The sequence below is a fragment of the Thermobia domestica genome, chromosome 16, assembly GCF_964235325.1.
Source record: "Thermobia domestica chromosome 16, izTheDome1.hap1.1, whole genome shotgun sequence".
NCBI classification, from domain to species: domain Eukaryota; kingdom Metazoa; phylum Arthropoda; class Insecta; order Zygentoma; family Lepismatidae; genus Thermobia; species Thermobia domestica.
In genome coordinates this window covers 131707141-131723396 of record NC_137469.1, presented here as the reverse complement: position 1 = coordinate 131723396, position 16256 = coordinate 131707141, and the positions used below count along the sequence as shown (strand labels likewise).

General features: G+C 35.9%; 1 protein-coding gene across 2 annotated transcripts in view; it reads left to right on the top strand.

Moving 5' to 3' along the window:
* The window catches only part of LOC145673420 (peroxisomal leader peptide-processing protease), a 645832-nt gene that overhangs the window by 525676 nt on the left and 103900 nt on the right, over positions 1-16256 (top strand). For both annotated transcript variants that reach the window (XM_081743110.1, XM_081743109.1), the window contains one exon: positions 10463-10614. In XM_081743110.1, coding sequence (XP_081599236.1) covers positions 10463-10614 — 152 coding nt within the window. The remainder of the gene's footprint in view (positions 1-10462; positions 10615-16256) is intronic.

The window sequence follows — 16256 nt, the reverse complement described above, 5'->3', positions numbered from 1 at the left end:
GTTATCAAAATAGAAGTGGTGATTATGTCATTCATGGCTTGCAGAAATAATTGATATATTGCAACACACATAAATGAGATATCTACCATGTATGATTAGCCGTTAAGACATTCCGTCACAATGTTATATTAATATATACGAGGGTAAGTCAAAAATTATCTGCAATGTAGCTATAACCAAGGACGCCCATCAGGGGGGGCAAGATGGGGCCATCGCCCCCTCCAAGAGGAAATTGTACTTGGGAATATCGAAAACCCAGTAGAATTTTTATATTAGTTACAGCAAAATTTGAAACTATATTTGAAACGTCGCTTATACTTGGCCCCCCTTGGAAACCAAAACATGGGCGCCCTTGGCTATAACTTTTCTTACATTGTTCATACTGATCTCTGTCCTTGTTTATTGTATTGTTATGCTGTTGTGGTCATGCTAGGAAAGTTTGATCCTATTGTCTTCGTTTTGTTGCAGATAGATGGGATTGGAAAGTATATCAAGAACCATGACTAATTTCCAGACGATGTACCACTTTATCAATAGTCACTCGTCTCTCTAACAGAATAATGTCAAATGCACGCTCAATGTTGTCATCATTTGTGGCTGTTATTGATTGTCCGGCTCCTTCCTCGTGCGTAACACTTGTGCTATCAATTTTGAATTTTTCAATCAATTCGTAGACACTCCGTTGCGGCAAGATACTGTTCCTGTAAACCTTTGATGGATTGCGGTCCTTGATACACTTTCCGACCACAAAAACCAGATCAATGCTCGTTGCAGCCATGATCTATCTGCAAAAAAAAGAAGGCAAGTGGAGGAATCTTTAGGATCAATCTTTCATAGCATGGCCACAACAATACAATAAACGAGGACAGGCAGTATCAACAATATAAGAACTACATTGCGGATCATCTTTGCCATACCCTCGTACATAGTGCATTTTTCTGGTGATAGGCAATGGTACGCAGTAACGGCACTTTTTTTGCTGAATCCTTTTTAAATTGCTCCATTTTTGTAGTTATGAAATGATTTTTTTAAAAATTAAAATTAATTGGAAACGTAGAACAACATTATATTATGTGCATTTTAAGGCAAGATTGGCAGCCTTCTGGGCCTGTTGTGAAAAATGTTAAATTATATAAAGAATATGTAATATACGAGAAATATAAAAAGTTGATCTGTCTATATGTGTCCGATTTTGACGTCTCACCTAACTTAGGAAAATCACAGGACCAACATTTGTTGCCCCTGATGTGAGCACCATGTGTCTTGGCAATAGCCCTGCACCATAACTTTCATTGTAGAAGACTTTGTTGAAGTACAGGGGCGGGAATATTGAACTACTCCTCCTGACAGGCACTGTTGCCAACTCGCCAGTGTGAAATGTCGCTAGTTTAGTACTCTAAAGTCGCTAGAATTCGCTAAACGCCTCCTGCCAAGTCGCTAAAAAGTCACTATATAATTTTACAAAGGAATTAAAATAATTTAAATATTTTTCATGTACAATGAAAGACTCCAGTGTTTTTTTTTTAAAAAAAATGACCATCTTCACAAAACCACTGCACTATGCGCTTTCAAGAATACAAAATTAATAAATATAGCATTAAAAGTTTGCAAATACTTAAAATTTTGGATCACTTTTTCCCATTCCTTCTTATAGAGTACGATTATATTTTTTGGAGGGGTTTGGAAATTCATGTTGCTTTCGTATTGGAACAACTCACCGAACTCACCCCACGAAATTTCTGTATAATTTATATTAAGAACAACCGCAGTTAAATTAATATATAAATCACACGCACTACACTGAACCAGAAAAGCACAACGTTCTACAACGTCACTGTCACTGTACGCACTGTGCAATGCAAGAGGTTACCAGCTATTACGCAACTAGTTAGATATGGGAAATTCCCGGATTTCCGAACCGCAGTGAAGAAGGGCATAATCCTCAATGCAGCGATGAATCCAACGAAGTAAGTCGCTTATAGCAGTAGTGCAACCGAGTGTGTAAAAGTAGTTATTAGTATCACAAACTGCTAAATTTTGGAAACTTTAATATAAATATAGAGCAAAATATTTGAATTCTTAAATGTCGCTAGGCGCTAAATAAAAATTTTTGTCGTTAGACACTTCCAAAAGTCGTTAGTTCTAGCGACAAAGTCGCTAAATTGGCAACACTGCTGACAGGCTTTCCAGAGGCCACGGACAGTGGTGACACTACGAGATGTAAGGTTTCTTTTCAATAGACCAAATCCAGAAAAATCCTTGGGACTGGCATCATATAACTTCACTGGTATGTTCTGGAAGGGAATAGCCTGGATGCTGGTGTCTGCCGCCGTCTATTGCAGAAATCTCTGTGTAGAACAGGATATATGCGATTGAGGCCTTATGCACATGCACACAGACTTAATTAAGTTCGTTTCCATACCAACGTGGCTGTTAGTGTGTGGATAAGTTGTTAACATGCGGAGTTGATTTTGGTCTTCCATCATTTAGTCTAATATTCGTTTCGCCTAACCAACCTGTCCTAGTATATAAAAGAACATGTGTGTCTGTCTGTCATCAGATTTACGCATAGCTAGGAGGCAGGTAGATTCACCAAATATTTTGCACAAATACATAGATCTTCTAATCGCATATGAAGCAATTTGTTTTTCAATTTTTAAGTCGAGGAGGATTTGAAGACTCAAACATTAAAGTACGTAGTAATTTAAGGTACCTCACAGTAAACCATAGTGTCTATGAGGTATGCAACCTAGACATTTTATCTTTGTTGCAAGTTGCATAACTTTCAGATCTTTGAATTATTTTGCATTAACTTTATTCTTCCAATGCGAAGAACGAGCATGTCAGCTAATTTTCTAATTAAGTATGACATAAGTGATAAGATTTGCGCGTCACTTTAGGCGAAATAAGAATCCTTGTTTAACCTTATCCTTGTTTCACGTAAAATGTTGCACAATAGAAAATCGTTGAAATCAAGGAAAATTAATTTTTTCTCGAAACTGCAATTTTCTTCATTTTCTCGGAATTTAACTTTTAATTGACCTTTCAACCAATCTGTTCTCAATTATATTGTCCCCATGGTTTATGGCAAAATCAACTTTTCAGCCAATCAGAAAGGTTTCTTATATGAGAGAGTGCGTCATGTTGAAACTTGATATTTTGTGCTATTAATTGTGCTAGTGATTATAGGTGATTATTGTGTTATTGAAATTAATTAAAATAAAACGAAGTATCAAGTTTAACGTCCAACGGTTGAGGTCTTTAGACTAAAGGAACGGATGATTAATAAAAGGATATGATTACGAAAGAATCGGTAGAATGAGAATGTGGAAGGAAACTGTAGAACATGAGAAAACCCTACGGACACGATGTTGTCTACCACAAACTCGCGTGGCCGGAAATGGAACCAGGGACTCCTTATATCAGTGATGAGCTCTTTAGCACCGAGCCACTGTGTTCCCAATTATTATATTTAAGTATGTTTAAACATGTCGGCGTTATTTGTTTCTGTAAAAGATGTAACAATCCATTCTGGTATGAGAAGTATTAATGGAAACATTTGCAAAGCTTCTACCATTCGACTCGATTGGCATTTGTGTGTCTGTCCACCTATCTGTTCCACGATAGCTCTCGTATAACTTACCCGATTTTAAAGAAACTTGGTTTGTGCCTGTAAACATGCAGAAATAATCATATTATTTGATGTTGTAATTCATGAAGCATAAGACGGAGGGTAAAAAGGGGTAAAATATGAATGATTATGAAGATGAGCCACGAATGAGAAAATGGACAAATCTGAACAATGGGCCGTCATTAAGTACCTCCAGAGGAAGGGATTAACACCCAAGGAGATTCATGAAGACATGGTAAATGGATTAGGTGATGGCGCTGTTACATATCAAATTCATCAAGAACTGGTCACGTGACTTCCGGTGTGGCAGGGAGAGCTGTGAACATGTATCAGGTGCAGGACAACACGTGATAGTGTGCACACCAGAAAACATTAACATGGTTCACGACCTGATAAGGGCTGGCAGACGACTTACTGTGCTGAGGTTACTAGCTTGTCATTCGGTTCAATAGATACAATTTTACACTAACATTTAAAGGTGCACTAGATATCAACTCGATGGGTATCACGAATGTTAACCATTGATCAATAGTGTGAACGAGTCCGTTATTCAGAGACAAATTTGGCCTTGTTCAAGAAACACATCGGTAACTTCCTTGATAGGTGAGTGACCGTAGATGAAACCTGGATACATCTTTACGATACAGAGTGCAAGCAACAGAGTATGCAGTTTCAGCACCTTGATTCTTTGCCCCGCAAGAAATTCAAGACAATGCCATCAACTGACAAGCTTATGGACACGAGTTTTTGGGATAGTAAGTGTATATTGTTCATTGATTATCACGAGAGCCAAAAGACAATTACAGGTGACTATTATTCACAATTGATTACAAAAGTTAGGGAGGCAATCAAGGAAAACACAGAGTGATGCTACACAGGAAAGTGCTGGTGCTGCAGGTCAATGCTCCTGCTGACAGAAGTCACCTTACCGCCGCCATTGCTGATTCCGGGTTTTAAATACTTGAGCACCCTCCCTACTTTCCAGATCTTGTCCCAAGTGACTTTCACCTGTCCCTCAAGCTTAAGCAACACCTGCGAGAGACAAAGTTTGCCAATGATGAGCATGTTATGCAGGCTGACGATGAATGGCTTATAGCACAGCTATCAAGTTTATTTTAAAACTGGTATTCCTGCTGTATAACACAGGTGGTAGAAGTGCATTAGAAGGGGAGATGTATGTGGAAAAATGACAGATCTTCTATGTCAGCAACATTAACTTTGAACACCCCTCGTAAACTATACATAAAAATTATTTTGTTATAACAAAGCTTAGTGTTTATTTTCTTTATGGTATTTTGAATCCCCACAACTTATTTTGATTGAAGTGTGCCAAGAATGAAATGATAAATTCACTTCCTTTTCATTTCAAAAATATATTCCATGATAATTTTCGTTAAAATGTGTTTGATTTTGACATAATATATAGTATATTTTTTAAGACTTCCCAATCATCCACTTTTGAGGGAGTTAAAATCAGTAAAGAATAAAGTAATTAATTTAACTTCCTATCGCACCTCCTTGATTTCCACGATAAGTTGGAGTTTCGTGATAAATTTTCTAAAATTCTTTTGCTTTTGGTACAAATAATGCACATTTTCTTCGACTCTTTCTGTAATCCCCCAGTCCTTGGGATTAAAATCAGTCAAGAATAAGAATTAAATTTAGCCCTCTAATGTGGCATGGAATATATTTCCCCCTCCAATTAAAAGGACATGATTCAAGTTACCTTTCCTAAGAATACTAGATTTTCTTGGAATATGGTATATATATATTTGGTCTAGGAATTAATTCGTGCGGGTGGACAAGAGATGGCGCAACGAACGGAGCGTCCCACAGTTCCGTGTATCCACACATGTGTTGCAAACCCCTGTCATCGCGTATCGTTCGTAGTATAGGGCAGTGGATTAAAGCGTCAACAACACCAGTTTGTAGTTAAGTGAACATGGCGCAATTTGTGCCTGATAAAGTGTTTTTGCGGGGTGTCCTGCTGCATTACTTTAACATGCAGAAAAGTGCGACTGAAAGTCATCGTATTTTGGTGGAAGTGTATGGTGACCATGCTCTAGCTGAGCGAACGTGTCAGAAGTGGTTTGCACGGTTTAGAAGTGGTGATTTCGGCTTGGCAGACCAAGAGCGAGCTGGACAGCCAAAAAAATTTCAAGACGAAGAATTGACAGCATTGCTCGAGCAGGATTCGTGTCAAACGTAGGAACAACTTGCAGCAGCATTAGGCGTTGATCAAACAACAGTCTCCAAACGCTTGAAAGCCATGGGAATGATTCAAAAGATGTCACATTGGGTTCCACATGAATTGAAAGACAGAGACGTTGAAAGACGAAAAACCATTTGCGAATTGCTGCTTCAACGACAGAGCAGAAAGGGGTTTCTGCATCGAATTATTACGGGTGATGAGAAGTGGATCCATTACGAGAACCCTAAACGAAAAAAGGCATGGGTGAAACCAGGTGAACCAGGTCCATCACAACCAAATCGAGATATTCACTGTGCAAAGGTTATGCTGTGCATATGGTGGGATATGAAAGGTGTGGTGTACTATGAGCTGCTGCAACCGGGTGAAACTATGAATGGAGAACGTTATCGACGACAATTAATGCGTTTGAAGCAAGCTTTGGCCAGAACACGACCAGAATGGGAGAACAGACATGATAAACTTATTGTTCAACATGATAACGCTCGCCCACATGTCGCAAAACCGGTCAAAACATATTTAGAAAATGTCGGATGGGAAGTTTTATTCCACCCGCCGTATTCACCAGACGTTGCTCCTTCGGACTACTACTTGTTCGATTGCATGAACAACGATTTGATTGGACAGCGGTTTACTTCTTCAGAAGATATCGAAACATGGGTCTCTGACTGGATCGCTTCCAAGGATGAGGACTTCTTTCGCTACGGAATCCGTACATTGCCTGACAGATGGGCGAAAGTGGTGGCTAGCGATGGACAATATTTTTCTTAAGGTATTTATGTATTTTGTGTTTGTAGTACAGCTTCAATGTGTGCGTACCAACCGCACGAATTAATTCCTAGACCAAATATATATATATATATATATATATATATATATATATATATATATATATATATATATATATATATATATATATATATATATATATATATATTTCTTGAAGCTTCACAATCATTCCCATTACTGAGGTTTAAAATCAATCGAGAACGAGATAGTGAACCTTTCCCTATTCCCAGATTTAAAAAATATATTCTGTGGCATCTTTCGTAATATTGTTCGATTTTAATACAATATGATTTAGGGTCTATGTGTTTATTGAGGTTTCTTGCAGTTGAAATCAATCAAATATGAGAATTCACTTACCCCTTGCCGAAGATTGAATTAAAAATCCTATAACTTTTGTAAAGAAAATAAGTTTTGTCGAGCATGGTCTATTTTTTTTTTTCTAAAAATTTCCAATCGTCTCAATTACTTCCAGTTGAAATGGCCTAATAATGCGGGAGTGTATTCTCCCCAGCTTTATACAACATACAGTGTACATCTAAATATTTATTTAAAAAATTCAGATTGTTTATAGAACAATGCGTGTGATGTGTTGCTACTCCTATAGTTTGGGTTGAAATTAGTGAGAGGCAATTCCAAATTCGACAGGATACCAATTTCAGTGGAAATCTTGACAGATGTTCCAGACAACATGGATTAAGTGCACTTCGCAAAGTCAAGCAGGATGAGTGACATCGTACATCGAGTCATACAAATTCACCACTGAAATTCTGTTTCCCTGGGTCATCCAATCACATCTATTACAGCTTTCGATCCAGTATCCCCATGGGAAACGAACCGTTGACAACAAAGGCAAAAGTGCATTTGATAAGAATTATTTATGAAGTACGAAATTACTTAAGTTATATCATAACATTAAGTTACCTAAACCAAGTTTTCAAAATATTCTCCGTCATTTTAATGCACAAATTACATCTTCTAAGTACAGAAGAACATAAATCATTAATATTGTTCGATAATTTATTAAATTCAAAAGAAATAACTTTTAAATATTCTAGATACTTTTTTAAATACATTTTGTGCAGAAAACACTGCACAAATAACTCAATCATATCTTGGCAAATGTGGTACTTCGAATTATATGCCCGTAGCCAAACTCCCTTTATAAAAGTTGTTGCGTAAGTACTGCAGAATTCTGAAACATGTACTTTTGGATAGTGCAAATATTAGTTTCTAAATGAGGTCTTGACCCAACTGCGGTAGGTCCCATAGTATTGGAACTATGGAGCTTTAAAGTTCATTTTTATATATTTTCGGCAGCTTATAACTCCGAAATGATGGATTTCTGCACCCAGGTTGGTCTATACTTTTTGTCTTATCTTGGTGTCAGGAATCACTTCCCAAACGTTGTCGGTGTTGTTTTGAAACGCCCTGTATATTTTTTGTGTAGGCTGGACAACATTATAAATGTAGATCAAGGTCAGATGTGTTTAGCAAGCAGCCAGTGTTGGTCGTGTATTGAGCCCATCAGGTTTTGTTTCTGTGTAAGTGGAGTGTAATTTGCTTCGTTTCTCGTGTTGCGAAAAAATGCATAATGCAAAAAAAGCTTTAGAATGATCTGGACAATTTTTACTACATTCATACTGAACTAACTTTTAAATCTCAGAATCGAAATTTTACACCACTTGTAGGAAAACGTATTACCACCTTTACTTTGGCTGTAAAGGTAGTGATTTTAATAAAACATAGCCTCCGAATATGTGTTATATGTCATGTATGCGGTTTCTCACAGGATGGAAAAATAGCATAAATCATATACCTTTTGCAGTTCCCATGATCTGGAGGAAACAAAAAGACCATTCCAGTGACTGCTTTTCTTGTTTAATAAACGTAAAAGGAAAAACATCTAAAAGTAAGCATACTGTTACATATCCAAATTTGCCATCAGCAATGAGACCTGTATTACATACTGACGAATATTCTGTGCCAAAATGATATAATGCATGACCTTAACTAAAAACTCTAAATCCGACACAGTGCATCCTTTGGAAGAAAGGCAAGATAGAAGTGATCCTACATTCGATGCTTCTTCATCAAAATCCCACCTGCTGGCTCAAGCAGATGTTAATAATCTCTTTCGGATTTTACAATTGTCCAAACAATAAGCTCAAATGTTGGAATCTATTACACAAAGATATAAAGATATGCATGTATCATAGTCGAGATAGCGATTTCAAAGACTATTTCTCGACAGAGAATGATGTAGTGTTTTGTAATAATGTTAGTGCAGTTCTGGAGGCTCTTGGACGTGAACACCAGCCACATGAATGCCGATTCTTCATAGATTCTTCGAAAATTAGTTTGAAGTTAGCACTTCTGCATAATGGCAATGAAGTACCATCAATACATGTGGCCCATGTAGCTGACATGAAAGAGACATATGAGAATATGAAATTGCTGTTAGATAAACCCCAGTACACAAAATATAACTGGAATATCTGTGGTGATTTAAAGATCATAGCATTATTACTTGGCTTGAAACTTGGATACGCCAAATTCTGAAGCTTTTTATGTGGATGCGACAGCAGAGATAGGAAATCTCACTACATTAAGAAGCAATAGCCTAAGTGTAAAGCTCTTATTCCTAGAAACAAAACTGTGTCTCACATCCCATTGGTGAATCCCGAACTTGTGTACTTACCATCACTTCATATCAAATTGGACCTTGTAAAAGCTCTTGATAAAAATTCTTCTGCATTCGTATATTTGGGATCTAAATTTCCCGAAGTTAGCGATGCAAAACTGAAGGAAGGAATATTTTTGGGTTACAAATTATATTATTATTGGATAATGATAATTTTGGAGAACTATTGAATCTCCTGGACAAGGGCAAAGTGTGGAAAGCCTTCATAGGTATCTGTCGTGATCTACTTGGAAAACATAAACAGAGAGCTATCGCGAAATAATGAATAATCTTGTGAATTCGTACTAAGCTATAGGATGCAATATGCATTTAAAAATTCACCTTTTAGATTGTCCCTTAGATTTTCTCCCCAAAAATCTTGACTCAGTAAGCAATGAATATTGCGAGCGATTCCAGCAGCAAATTTCTACAATGGGAAAGATGTGCCAAAGCTAATGAAGACTCAGGATGCTGGCAAACTACTGCTGGACATTGAAGAGAAATGTTCCATAAGCTAAATGTAGCCGAATTTACAACTTCTTAGCAAGTAACAGTGATGCTTACTTTTTCTTTTTTCTGTAGAATAAAGACACCTTCGGCAAATCGAATACCTATATATGTGTGTGTATCCCATGAGCTAACGTTATAATTTTGTCACTCGTTGCTAGAGTGCGCAATTGAAAACACAAAATATCCACAATGTTTTACCGAAATTCAATTACCTCCACCTCCCCATGTGATCAATAACGACAAACTCCATACCAGGTGAAAGCTTTAGCCTTCGACAATAATCTGACACCTAAATCGTCCTTCAACTTCGCTTATGTGTTAAAAAAAAAAAGTCATGATAAAACCTTGCCTGATGGAAAAAAACTGATTACATTTTTGAATTCAGAGTGACAAGACACTTAGACTTCGTAATTTCGGTTTGTGTGAAAGAGCAAATAAATAAGTAAAATATTATTCACGAACCACATATTGTGACGAAATACACCATAACGTACTCTATACGCCAATCAGCTATTGCAACTCTCATCAACTGAGAACTAAATAACTGCTAGTGTGAAGCGACTTATGGTCTGCGCTAGATATTTATTATATTATTAATAATGATAATAACATTGATCTTAACTTTCTTTTAACTTTCCCTCAGGAAGCTTCTGGGTATAGTTGTATCAACCCTGAAATGGTGGCGTGGAGAATGGGTTGGCTTTACCCTGTGTGCTTTGTTGGAACCTGTACTTCGACAACATCTAGGACGGCTGCCTATACAAGCGAATATAGACAGACTTCATGGGTTACCTAGTAAGTGTCATGATTTAAATTAGTTCATTCGTTTGTGCATATATACGGTCTATACAGTTAAGAATTTGATGGTTTAGTTCAGGTTAAACAAGACTCTGGTTTACATAGCTTAGCCAAATTAATTTTCTGGTTATTTTTAAATATTACGGTAACTTGTCTTGATATCACAGCGAAATTAAAAATACGGCTAATTTTACAGTAATTCTGTGATATCTTCAAATAGATAAAAGATAATCAAAAAGTGGAACAAGACCTCCCTAGACAATATTATTTTACATGAGATACCATTATCACCATTCACTTATCTACTTTCGATTTCAAGTCATTTAGAAACCCGGCATTTATTTTCGCGTTTGTAAATGACTGCAAACGGAAAGCTACTAGGTGACTCGTGATAACGGTACCTCATGCAAAATAATATTGTCTAGAGCGCTCTTGTTCCACATTTCGATTATCTTTTATCTATTTAAAGATATCACAGAATTACTGTAAAATTAGCGGTATTTTTAATTTCGCAGTAATAAGGCCTCTTAACACATCGTTTCAAGTGTGAGTACCAGAGTTGCCAACTTTTCTGAAGAACAAATCGGGACGGGACAATCGGTGTTGGAGCCCCCTTCCTACTTCCATCCCCCAAGGACAAGTACACATACGGCGAGTCGTTGAAAACAATGTAAATAATCAGCTGAATAACACAAACCTGAATGAATGCGGCATATTATTTTCTTATTTTCCCACCCACTGCTCATTGCTAGGTATAAGCAATATAATGCAACAAATTCAAACCAAAACAACTGCAACTTACTTAATATAAACAAAGTTTAGAGAGAAAACTAAATATATATATATATATATATATATATATATATATATATATATATATATATATATATATATATATATATAGGCTATATAGAGTTTGTCAAATTGATTCTATTCATAAAACTGTGTATGTAAAAGAGTAAGTTATTCCTTTGTAAAAATAGCCCAGTAAAATATTAATTAACTTTGAAAATCGATAAATCGGGACAGTATGCGTCCCGACGAGTGTCCGGTCGGGACGCGGGACAAATAAGTCAGAACTCGGTACAGTCACGACGGTTGGCAATCCTGGTGAGTACATACGGGAATTACTTAAATGTTGAAATGTAATATAGGTTGAATCATTTATCGATATTACTTTATACATGATATTACTTCGATAGCAAGACTATCCATGGCTTTGGATTGATTATTTTAACAAAAGAAACACCGACCAAAGCTTAAACTCACTGTATTTTAAATTATAATATGTAACGGTTTCGGATATCTAACAAGGATATATGTTAGATATTCGAAACCGTTACATATTATAATTTAAAATACAGTGGGTTTTAAGCTTTGATCAGTGTTTCTTTTATGATATTACTTACTACATAATTTCAAATTGCAATGAGGTGTAGGAGACCCGGGTTCGATTCTCGACGGGAGCTCATGTGGTTCGAATTCCACGTTAATCTAGTAGGTCCACGTCTCATATAGTCTCGCTCCTGAAAGGGACGTTAAACCCAAAATCGACTCGACTCAACTCAAATTGCAACGATAACGTTATGTATATTTGGTTATAGAGCAACAAGGACAATAGTCCGGTACCTTATGATAACAAATCTTGTGCTCAGACTTGTTTAAACTTGTTTTATTTAAGCTGTTAAAGATATAATAAGTGAGGAAACCATAAGTGATTGAAGTCTATTTTTAATTTTTTGCGAAAATGAGTAAGTATTAAGGAAATTCAAGTAATAAAAGTAGTTTAATTTATTGAAATAACTATCATGATAAGTTTTGGTGAATAATTTTAGTCGAACTGGGATTTAATTATATATGTGTGTGTTACAAAATGTGAATACATGTGAGAATTAATTAAATCTTCAAATGCAATATACTGTAGGTTGAATGATTCATCGATATTACTTGATACATGATGTGACATTGCTTCAAGTGTGAATACACAAGAGAATTACTTAAAGCTAAAAATACTATATAATTTGAATAATTTATCATAAATGAAAAACCTTTCAGTTTAACATCCCACGATTATGCCCTTTAGACGATGATTAAGGCAAGTGAATGATGATGGAAGAATTGGTGGAATGACAAAGTGGGAGGAAACGGGAATACCGAGAGAAAACCCACGAACACAATGTTGTTGACCACAAACTTACTTGGCCGAAGATCGAACCAGGAATCTCACACACCAGAGATAAGCAATGTACCAGTGAGCCACCGTGGATAGGAATAAGAATAAGAACAGGAGACCAGCAAGAACATAAAGCGAGTATTGGCATTAAATGATATTGCCAAACTGATTCTACCAATGGTTTGCTAACTTTGAAACAGCTATACGTATATCAAAACTAATATTTTGGACTTAGTTACTTCTGCCAAAATGGCGATGTTTGTACTGTCGTCGTGATTAATTAAAAAAAAACGGACAAAAGTAATAACACTGAACAGTGGATTTGTGAGACAAAAACTGTCTGCCCTTTCTTTCTTTTGACGGAAAAATGCTGATACATACTTAGTATCAGTGGCTGAAAATGTAGCATGAATGTAAATAACATACTAACTGAATCAGCGCTGTCTACTTAGCGCATCATTCTGTTATGACCATGAATCTCCTTTCCACTGTGCATGTCTCCTTACTCACACAGGTGAAGGACAGGAGACTCAAAAACGGAGTGAATTGCTATAGACAAACAAATATAGCAAACATAGCTTTTAATGTATAGATGTTGGAGTGAGTTTGCGGCAGATTTGCAGAAGTGATATGATATCAAATGGAAACATTTTTTTTCTTACAAATTCATATCCATCCGAGTACCCCTCATTCTGGTTCTTGAAATCTTCGAAGTTGTCAGCATGCAGTAGGTTTCGCTATTCAGACTTCAGCAAAGCGCCTGCAATGTCCATCAACCCACTGTACGTAAAAATCTTGTATTGGTTGCCTAACAAGGATATTAACCTTATCTTTGCCCTAGCTATAATATTAATCTTATGGACCCAATACTGCCCCTAAAATGTTGAATAGAACAATAACGGTACGATTTTTGAAAATTCGAATGAGAACTACACAAAATTTGAAACAGATCAGTGAAAAGAGCACGTTTTTAGAACTTGTGGTTTCCGATTTCTCACTGTCGAAAAGAATTGGCCACAAACATATAAACTTATCATTTTAATATATAGACTAGCTGAACCTGCGCTCTCTACCCAGAGCATCATTTAGATATAAGCATGAATCTCCTTCTCATTCTTCACAACATTTGTACATGTCTCTTTACAGACACAAGTGAAAGAAGTCTTGATACAAATCGGCAAATAATTATACTAGAAAGGGGATATTTTTTCTATTATATTTTCAATATCTCGCACCGTTTGCAAGATTTGAGCCTACTTCTAAGTTGGGTTGAAATTTCTAATTAATCTATGATCAATGGTTTCTTTCTTCTTGCATGCAGTATGTAATAAGCAAATACGTTACATGTGCAATTAATTATATTGTCAGTTATATATGGTGTTCATTGGGCAAAACACTCCAAAAATAAAGATTCATCTTAGACTGGAGAAATGGTTATGCTCTCTTCTTCATAATTATTTGTCCATGAAACAAACGCCTGATACATATACAACCCCTATATACAACTATGTGTTGTTGGAATGTATATTGCGTAGGATATGATGCTTTAGTTTTTAAAAATTTCAACACTTTCAGTGTACCCTAAAAATGTAATAAAGAAATAATGGTCATGTTTTTTTTTAAATATTCAATTAGAACTGGACAATCTATGCAAAATTTGCAATCGATCAGTGAAAACGTCATCTTTCTAGGTCCTGTAGTTTCCGAGATCTCATTGTCGAAAGGATTGGCCACAAACATATAAACGTCCACAAACATTAGTTTAAAAGAACTCCAAAGATGGCAGTACAATTCATTTACATTGATTTTGCAGAAGGCTTATTAAAATACAAAGGCTTTGAACAATAATTTTAAAACATAAACTTTATTTTAAAAAAGAGTTATTTAAATAGTTTATTTAAAGTGCACATACTTCAAAAATTTGTGTTTATTAAAGTGAAATCACAAATAACCGTAAATCAAAGGTTTGAAATCCAACTTAAGAACTTGGAGTTCGAGCACTTTTATTGCTGTTGTAGCATTTCAATAGACAGATAGATAGTTCAAGAACAAAGCCAGTTAATTACGATCTTGGCTAATTTTGAGATTTTCGGTGTAATGAGCAGATAACACCTGATACTAAGTATAGGGCAATTGTGATCAGTATATACACAAATAAGTGAAAGTCACACGTTTGAATTATGTAAATTGCAGGTTAATATTACATTAGCAAATAGTGTCTTTTCCGTGTGAATCGAAAATTAAGAGCTAGGAACAACAGTTATTAATGCGGGTAGATTTTACATGATGTCTAATATGATGATACGTTTGATGTATTGTTGGTATTAGTGAAAGTATGGTAACACGAATTGCAATACCCTCATTGGAGATGAGAACAAAGAGTATCAAGTTATATCCTTCTCCATAATTTACTTATTTTTTCTCTGCTTATTGAAGGAAAAGTGTTTGCTTATGTCCTTCAAAGTATTTTTGAAAGGAATAGGATGTAATTTTATGAAACTAGGTTTTGTTTTGTTCATGTAATAAATGGGCGTCACAACGAAATTTCGTAAGGAGGGTTGCTTCATTGTATATTTTGCATTTTTGCTGTTAGCTTATTTTTGCAGTTTTCACAATTGCAAATTAAAATAGCCTGTGTTCAGGAATACACTCTACGAACTAATGACGAGTAAATCCTTATTGGTACAGCTTTATAGCCTTGATAGTTTCAAATGCATTCTACAGAAAGAATAAACAAACAAGACAACAGGAGCAAAATTGTCGTTATCCGTTTTGGTGTACAAAATCCGGGTCTGATTTCCGGTGGAAAGTCCTGTGGTTGAGACCGTCCATTGATACTCCTAACTAAACTTTGCTTCTCCCCATTTTTTGTTTTGGATTTTAGGTCTCGTATTTATAAATCTTACCTAGTTATGGAAGACATCTCAAAAACCCCTATGAAAAAAAAAAAACATTAATAAACATCACTTTCACCTTGGCAATCCTCTATTCGTAGTCAAAGCCTGGAGCTATGTCGAAGCTCACCCTGCGATTACGTGTTGTTTGCCACGACTCGATTTTGGCGTTGTTTGCCACGGTATTGTTCTTTCTGGCTTATGTTATATCACAATCGTAAAGATTTATACAAAATCGACTCATAAACTAAGGGTTGCCAGATGAGCATATTATAACAGATGGCCATATTATAACAAACAAATCTATTATATTTATAAAGAAAAACGTACAATACAAATTTCTTAAGCACGTTATTGGGTTACTGCGCTATCGGCTGTTAACGTCACAGTTAAATTTATTCAAGGTGAGTTCAAGCACTCGATATAATAATTTGTTTGCATAGAAACTCTCCAAATGTATTTCCAAAATTTATATGGCGTACAATTTGTTTGTGTTCGACTGTGTAGCCAACATTAAATCTAGGCATAGTATCAGGATTACTCATAAGAGGTGTAGCAATCAAGACAAATGG